General features: G+C 44.3%; 1 protein-coding gene across 1 annotated transcript; it reads right to left on the bottom strand.

Moving 5' to 3' along the window:
• Positions 1-520: 520 nt before the first annotated feature.
• On the bottom strand, positions 521-8,588 carry LOC142823846 (uncharacterized). Its single transcript, XM_075915476.1, has 2 exons — positions 7,962-8,588; positions 521-2,748 (listed from the first exon to the last, which is right to left on the bottom strand). The coding sequence occupies exons 1-2, from the start codon at positions 8,007-8,009 to the stop codon at positions 1,276-1,278; spliced, it is 1,521 nt and encodes a 506-aa protein (XP_075771591.1). The 5' UTR covers positions 8,010-8,588; the 3' UTR covers positions 521-1,275.
• Positions 8,589-9,280: the final 692 nt, after the last annotated feature.

The raw sequence follows: 9,280 nt of genomic DNA, 5'->3' as shown, positions 1-9,280 counted from the left end.
AAGACAGGACTGCTTTGTGTTACACCTTGGTTCGGTGATGTGATGGGAGCCTCAAGGGTTAAAGCCGACTACCCAGTGAAAACTACTGGATGATGGTGAAACAAATGATATTTATTAAGTGGTCAAAACCAGTAATTAACAAGTAGGTGTTTGAACTAGCAATTGCCTAGTACTTTTACAGCATAGAAAAGCTTGGGCACAATTATACCCAACTGATTACAATTCTTTGATTACAATTCACTTATATCAAATCACTATCCCTAATTCGCCTAAGACAACGCAGCATACAAATAAAAAATACAAAAAACAAAGCCAAAATAATGATAATAAAAGAACCACCCACAGCCAATCCCTCCAATGTCACTTTAGGACAGCTGGTGGAGTTAGTCATTGATTTTTTACTGTTACAAGTTGACAACTCAAAGGTTTTTCTTCTAACACTAATACCTGGGCTAAAGCTTAACCCTTTCACATAGCACAAAATCACACTATCTATACAATACAATTAATATGCCTTACTTATACTTCACAGGATTATAGGATATAATTAATACAGCTTAACTATTAACTAAACCATCAATTAATAAATTTAAGCAATACTTACAAATCCAGAAACGATAACAACATAAAGACACACTAGAACTCGGAGCATACTCAGGACTCGTGCACCCCTATATTTGATTCGAAGGGTGGAGAGGCAGCCTCAGGGTGATCAATCCTTTAGCCGGGCAAAAAAAGACACGTGCCCTCAATACACGGAACCTCCGTCGAACAAAGGGATTGAGGGTCTTTTATACAAAACTTCGGTGTCTGTTGCCATGCTAGGGTCTGCATTTGGCAGGGCCTGATAGGCTAGTGATGAGGTAGCATGACAATATTGCCCTATAGGAATTTTCGTGATGTATGCGTGATCCCCTCGTGGACAGGACCAGATGGGGCATAGTTAGTGTGAGACAATTATGTTTTATTACCCTATGTTTACTTTTTCCTTTGCCCCTAAGACTGGTCAAGCAACGGTCAAATGAGGCTTATCTGTAAGCACTATCTAGTCATGCTCACCTCCCTATTTTTTGGCGCCTGTGAGTCCCAGAATGCCTATAAGATCAAATTCCATTCACAAAACTGCATTGTGCTGCCCATGCTCCTCTGAGTATCTGGGTTTTGTGTGAGGGGCCTTGTGTGGCAGGATGGGCTATACGCGAAGGCTATGGACAGAAAAAGCCTGCTTTACAACATGCCCCCGTGGCCATGGCCGAGCGGCCCAAACGCCACCAATTATACCTCCTCCTCGTCCTCATCGCCTTTATCGGCACCAAGTAAAGATTTTCTTTCAACGAGAAGCACTTGCGCAACAATGCGTTTTGTACAGGCTTTTAAAACAGCGCATCCTAGAACAAGACAAACAATGCATGTTATAAATGTGATGAAAATAGAAACAAAAAGTTCTTTGTATCGTCCTAAACCAAACCATGAGGCTAGCCATCCCAGTCCGAAAAAGGTGCGCGATTCCCTGACATCCGTTACAATTTGCTCAATATTCTCAATCACATCACTTACATTTTGTTCAATTGACTTAATTTCCATACAACATTTATCTTTAAACATAGAACCATATTGTGACTCATCTAACCAACTACAAAAACCATTTTCTTTTGCTAACAAGTAATCAAGAGCTAATCTATTTTGCATAACATATACACGTATTTCTTCAATTTTATCTGATAGTAGTTTTAGTCCCTTGCTTGTTTGGTTGCCGAGGCGTTCAATAGCCAGGGCATTCAATTCAAGTTGTTCTCGCATTATCAGATTTCCAACAGGATTCCAGGTGGATATTGCTATAGCTGCTTTTCCAAACCAGGTGCCTACCGACTGCCAGAGTGAGGACAAATCGCGGGTTTTCCGCCCCACAAAACGAGGCAGTGAGGAGTCCTGTACATAAATGCCTCCTCCTTGAACGGCTACATGGCCAAAAGTGCAGCGTCCTTTTGCATTAATAGGCAACCGAGAATGGGCTTGATTTCCACAAAGCCAGAAGTGTCCCGGGTACAACGATTGGAGGCGAGGATGGTCACTGCACCAGGGAGCTAGTTCATCATTTACATCTACGATGGTTATATAAGCACCAGGCAATGAATAGAATGGAGTAATGCGCAGACCACCATCATCGTGGCGATTACTTTCCGTCTGACACATAAAATTCCTGTTTGCAAACAAAAAGGGATACGGAATAGGGGTAGGAGTAACCTGTGGATTAGTTTCTCGATACTTATCATAGTACAAAATACTGGTTAGGTTCCAGCCAAAAACATTGTTTGTGCTATTGTACCAATCTTTGGTAACATTGTGATTGGTTGAGTTAAAGACTCCTGAGATATTCATATAAAAGGCACAATTAGGCTGAAAACCAACGTAAATGGGGGAGCCAATATAAAAGTGTTCTGAGTTTTCTTGCATACTATACGGTATGCCTGGTAAATCTATACAAAAGTGAGTAGACAGTGGTGGATTAGCAGCATAGGGCAATGTTAACAAAAGGGAATCTAAAGTGGCAGCTCGTTTGGAAAAAGGATAATGGGTGAGGCTGGCGCTCCATGTTGGATGTGGAGTGAAAAAATTAAGATAAATGGGTGCAACAAAAAATGGGGGTTCACCAACGTGACGAACTGGAAGAGAGCAGACTAAACAGTCTGTTACGTTTCCTTGGACTGCATACGCCTTCATCCATGCCTCGATGGTTGACTGATTATCCTGCAAAACAAAAACACACGCGCCTCGGTCGCTTGTTAGGATCGCTTGCTTAACCAATTGTGATGAACTAAGGTTTGCTGTTGCTTTTCTTTTTCTTTTATCCAGTAGGTGTTAGGGTATTTGCCGGGTCCTACGACCACAGCAGGTTCGGGCTTTCGGGCGGTAGAGGCATCTGGCTGGGTGACCCAAATTAGGTCATCCTTTTGATATTTGGGCAGCCACGGAGGTGATACACGAGGGACGAGATCGGGCCACCTTGAACAAACTGCATTAATGTTTATAAGCGATTCTGAAAGTAACAAATGCCACCCTTTGTAATCTGGGTGTTTACTGCTAGCACGTATTGTATTCTTAAGGGTGCCAATCTTGCGCTCCACCACACCATTACTCTCGGGGTGATATGGGAGATGTGTGTGGTGAGTAATGTTATGCTGGCAGAACAAATTTTCCAATTTTTTGGAATTAAATGGTGGGCCTCCGTCACTTTGGACCTCTTTTGGAAGGCCCCAATGACTAAAACATGCATTAATTGCTGTAATTACGGCTACAGCGTGTGTTCTTTTCATAGGGGCACACCACAGCTGTCGGGTTCCGAGGTCCACTATGACCAGGGCCTTTGGGTACTGTTTTGCACCAGGGAGTGGCCCCATTAGATCCGTTTGCCATGTTTCTCCTGGCTTAAAGTACTGGCTGGAAAAGGCGGATGAAGTGTGTGCAATATGATTCATGGCCTTAACCTTGTGGCACTGTAAACAATGCTGGCTGGCCTGCTCCCAATCTTTTAAAGAAATATCAGGTTTTTCAAGGCCCAGGTGGGCTTTGTACCGATCATGGTTCTTTTGGGGCCCAAAATGCCCCCATTCCCTATGCAACCATTCGGCTAGCTTGGTTTGCCCCCGGGAGGTCTCAGAATCAGCTACGTTGGCCTCCACGGGCTGCTCGGCTGGCCCCTCATTCTGTAAACAGTAATCTAAGAAAGCATGGGCCCAGAATGTATTAGACTTATGCGATGGGCAATGTGTTACATAGCCCCTTTTACAATGAGCTTTTACCCTTCGTAAGAGGGAATCCCAAAACTCTGGGTCCTTTTGGGCTCGGGCGTGTCCAGTAATAATACTAACTATATAACGTGAGTCTACACCTACAACAGGAATATCAGACTTTGTGTGGACTGAAAAGACATGCTCTAATCCCATTCGAAAACCTTCAGCTTCAGCCAGCTGAGCTCCGGTTCCCTGGGGGAGTAGAGTGATCTCAATTTCCTCACACTTAAGACAATACATGCCTGCTTTATCACGTCTCTTTGTGCTCCCGTCAGTGACTAACCATGGGTCTAGGTGAGTTTCTACAAATGGGGGGAAATCGCGGGCCTCCTCCTCCATGCAGGGGGAGTCCTCTCTTAACCAAGTGTACCAGGTATTTTTGGCTCGGAACATAAGGTCCTTCCATGTTGACTGCTGTCCATTAAAGTCATATGGGGGAACCTCATCTAGCCACGCTAATGCTTTTATTCCAGGGGCAAACACAGTGCCCCAATATTTCCTTCCCCAAGACTCTCCAAACTTTAGAGCTAATAGCAACTTCCCTAAGGGTCCATACCCATGTTCGGCTGTGCTAAAGCATTTTAGGGCCTGATGTACCAGTGTTCCACCCTGAACCACCTGCAGGGTTAAGTGTGAGTTGGTCCAGTTAAGCCGAACCGCTATGTTACTCTTTTCGGGGTTAATTCGCGCCATCGGAGTTGGACTCATTACACAGGTGGCTATGTGGGTTAATGCCTCTGCTTCCTCTTCCCCCCAAGTTACTGCATCCTTTTTTCCCCTGATACACAGCTGCAGCGTCTTTAAATGCTTTGCAGCCTCCGGGGGTAATGTACTTCTGTAATAATTAATCACCCCTAGCAAGCTTTGAACCTCCTTCCGTTTTTTGGGGGATTTCTGCAGCCACTGGTTAAAAGGATTCTCTTCTGGGGGGGTTATCTGCGTATTATCTTGTGATACTTGTATGCCTAAAAACTGAAAAGTGAGGCTTGGGGAACTACTGCTTTTAGATTCATTCACTCTCCATCCATCTCGCTTTAAAGCTGCTTTGACAGCACGGAGCAGGGCAACGGCCCCCTCGTGTGTCTCTCCCAAGACTAAAATGTCATCTACGTAATGCAATACTTTTGTGCCTTTGGGGACTGTTACCTTATCAAGCGTGTTTTGCAAGTGCATACCACATATACTGGGCGAATTTTTGTACCCTTGCGGGCAGACCTTCCAATTATATATCTGCCCCTCGAAACTAAAGTTTAAGATGCCCTTTTGATCATGCATGGGTACCTGATAAAACATGTCTTTTAAATCCAGGGTGGCACCCCATTGGTACCGCTTATCTCTTAAATCAGCCTGGATATCGGTAATGGTCATAGCTGACACATAGGGTACACTTTGAACCTGCATATTTGCTCGGCGGTAATCTATTACCAGCCTGTATTTTAAGCTATTGGGGGAGCAGTGGGGTTTTTTAATGCCCCATCCGGCGGACACATACTTGCCCCCATACACCTTTTGCAGTTTTCCCTCCTCTATTAATTGTTCCAGCAAAACTCTGATATGTGGGATACCTTCCTGTGGGGTAGGGATGTTTTTATATGGCCAGGGTTTTTCATTTACAAGCTCCGGTTCATGTGCCGGTGGACCTGCCTCGGCTGGTAGGGCTTCGAACAATGCGGGTTTTAACTGGAGTTTCCGAATTTCATTTATACCCAGCAAGTTTTTTGTGCCCAACAGCGCCTTGATTACATACGGCTTCCCCTTTCCCATTACAATTATTTTCACAACAGAGGTTTGGGCGGCTTGATTTAAGCCTTGTACCCACATTTTTTTTCCTGTAATTTCGTGAGGGACATCGGGGGTAATGATAGAAACTTGTGCCCCTGTATCCAATAAAAATTTAACAGGCTGCTTTTGCTCACTAACTTGCAGTTTTACATAAGGGCGAGAATCTTTTTGTTCCCAGTCGGCCGGATGACATTCGGCCTCTACTCGTTTTTTGGAAGCTGATCAGTGGGGGTCCGGGTTTTCCAACCCAGTGTTACAGCAGTGTTTTCCTGTTCCTCTTTTGACATGGTCCTAAGTTTTTCTTTCGTGAGCCCTTGGCCCAACAAAAAGCCAAACAGTGCTTTTTCATATTTGGATCGCATGGGCAGCTGATTTCTTGGTTTCATGTCAGCCAGCAATGCTTCCTTTGTCTGGGGTCTGGGCATCTCTATTTGGTTCGCCACTTGATATATGTGAGGGAGGCTGTAGCCTTCCACCGTGCGGAGCCACATCAAAATTCCTGGGTCCTTTCTTACCATGCCATCTACTGCTGTCTGGATGGCCATTCCATTTAAAGGAATTTGGCTCGGGTCCATAATAAATCTAAAGGGGCTTGGTCGCGCTTGTTGCGCAGGCGTAAGCCCTAACGGGACTGCCCGAGGATCCCAGAACATAATGCTAAAGCCTGCACAAGCATACATTAAATCTTCTTTGGTAACTATAGTTCCTTGCTGTATAGCTACCGATTGAAGTGACCCGCCTAACACCAAGTTTATTAATCCAGGGACTGTTATCGGGTATATTGCATTGCCTACAACTAGTGAGGTGTTACCTGCCCCTTTACTCCAGTTAGGGGCTCTTACTAGGTGTTCTGCTTCCTCTTTGTCTACAAGCTCTGATCCATTATTTAAGGTTACTCGTCCTAACCATACTACGGGGGGCTCTCCTGCATTACGTTGTGTGTCTTCTAAGAGGGTTTTTAATTCAGTTTTGGATCGGGTGCGTAGGACTGTAACTCGGTTAGTAAGTCCTGTTGCAGCATCAAAAGTTGTTTTTGTGACAGTCACTGGAAGTGCCTCCACCTCGGGTTCTTTTACTAAAGGTGGAGCGCTTGGTGTTTTTAATTTTTCGAGAGCTTCCCAAGGATAAGGGGGGGGTTCAACTAACCCAGCTCTCTCCTCAGGGGGCATATCAGACACATCCATACTTTGGTTGAAATCGTTAGCCTCACTCTTTTGCTGGGCAGTGCATGCTGCAAAACTTAGTGCTGCATGGCTTGAGTCCAGCTTTCTGAGGGTTTTTGTCAACATAACCCACAAAACCTCTGCTACTTTCTCAGGTTTAAATTTATCAGGCTTTAATTTCCTTTGCTCTCGAGATTCTTCTAACTTTTGAACTAACTCTATTAAGAGAGTATGCCCTGGACTACCATGGGTAACAGAAGTAGCAGGGAGGGTTGATGACACGTGGCTACCAGATTTCTTTAAAACCTTTTCTGCAGAGGTCAAAAGTTTCAAGGGATCTGTTTCGTCCCCATTTGATCCTGTTGTTACACAGGTGGGGGCTTTTGTCTCCTCTTCCGGATAAAATGTGATGGAGTGGTGTGTCCTTAACAAACATCCCAGAGAAGTTATTGTTAGGGGAGCTGCCCATGTTTTTGAGACCGGCCCAATCCCCACTTTTATATTAAAAATCATCGGGGGGTCACTACTCTCATTATCTCCCAATTTGTGATATGTTAAGTGGCTGAATACATCTTCCTGAGTTTCACTCGGGGGTCTGCTTGCCCAGGGGCATTCACCACATCCTGTTCGTGACGCCATGTTACACCTTGGTTCGGTGATGTGATGGGAGCCTCAAGGGTTAAAGCCGACTACCCAGTGAAAACTACTGGATGATGGTGAAACAAATGATATTTATTAAGTGGTCAAAACCAGTAATTAACAAGTAGGTGTTTGAACTAGCAATTGCCTAGTACTTTTACAGCATAGAAAAGCTTGGGCACAATTATACCCAACTGATTACAATTCTTTGATTACAATTCACTTATATCAAATCACTATCCCTAATTCGCCTAAGACAACGCAGCATACAAATAAAAAATACAAAAAACAAAGCCAAAATAATGATAATAAAAGAACCACCCACAGCCAATCCCTCCAATGTCACTTTAGGACAGCTGGTGGAGTTAGTCATTGATTTTTTACTGTTACAAGTTGACAACTCAAAGGTTTTTCTTCTAACACTAATACCTGGGCTAAAGCTTAACCCTTTCACATAGCACAAAATCACACTATCTATACAATACAATTAATATGCCTTACTTATACTTCACAGGATTATAGGATATAATTAATACAGCTTAACTATTAACTAAACCATCAATTAATAAATTTAAGCAATACTTACAAATCCAGAAACGATAACAACATAAAGACACACTAGAACTCGGAGCATACTCAGGACTCGTGCACCCCTATATTTGATTCGAAGGGTGGAGAGGCAGCCTCAGGGTGATCAATCCTTTAGCCGGGCAAAAAAAGACACGTGCCCTCAATACACGGAACCTCCGTCGAACAAAGGGATTGAGGGTCTTTTATACAAAACTTCGGTGTCTGTTGCCATGCTAGGGTCTGCATTTGGCAGGGCCTGATAGGCTAGTGATGAGGTAGCATGACAATATTGCCCTATAGGAATTTTCGTGATGTATGCGTGATCCCCTCGTGGACAGGACCAGATGGGGCATAGTTAGTGTGAGACAATTATGTTTTATTACCCTATGTTTACTTTTTCCTTTGCCCCTAAGACTGGTCAAGCAACGGTCAAATGAGGCTTATCTGTAAGCACTATCTAGTCATGCTCACCTCCCTATTTTTTGGCGCCTGTGAGTCCCAGAATGCCTATAAGATCAAATTCCATTCACAAAACTGCATTGTGCTGCCCATGCTCCTCTGAGTATCTGGGTTTTGTGTGAGGGGCCTTGTGTGGCAGGATGGGCTATACGCGAAGGCTATGGACAGAAAAAGCCTGCTTTACAACACTTTGCAAGCGGGGCACCTCTGAGAACTGTCTGTCCGGGGTGGGGGTCGGGTCCCTTTAAGCACAGCCCTCAGTTAGCCTGAGGCAGCAGCTCCACGCTCTAAGTCCTCATCTGATGCCCTGCTGGCACTGCTTCCGGCCATCCTTAATCCCGGTTCAGGGTCAACTTAATGTGGACACGCTAGTTAGAATTAGCAAAACGCTAATTCGAACTAGTGTTTTAGTCTGGATGTGTTAGTTCGAATTAGCTTAGTTCGAATTAACTAATTTGAACTAAGGGTACGTCTAGACTACATGCCTCTGTCGCCAGAGGCATGTAGATTAGGCTACCCGACAGAGTAAAATGAAGCGGCGATTTAAATAATCGCCGCTTCATTTAAATTTACATGGCTGCCGCGTTGAGCCGACAAACAGCTGATCAGCTGTTTGTCGGCTCAGCGCGATAGTCTGGACGCTCCCCTGCCGACATCAAAGGGAGTTGTCGACAACCCAGGTATGTAAATTTAAATGAAGCCATGTAAATTTAAATGAAGCGGCGATTATTTAAATCGCCGCTTCATTTTACTCTGTCGGGTAGCCTAATCTACATGCCTCTGGCGACAGAGGCATGTAGTCTAGACGTACCATAAGTTAGTTCGAATTAGCGCTGTAGTGTAGACATACCCATAGGGATTAATATGAAAGTTGAG

The sequence above is a fragment of the Pelodiscus sinensis genome, chromosome 1 (genome assembly GCF_049634645.1).
Source record: "Pelodiscus sinensis isolate JC-2024 chromosome 1, ASM4963464v1, whole genome shotgun sequence".
Taxonomy (NCBI): domain Eukaryota; kingdom Metazoa; phylum Chordata; order Testudines; family Trionychidae; genus Pelodiscus; species Pelodiscus sinensis.
This window is presented reverse-complemented; position numbering and strand designations above follow the sequence as displayed.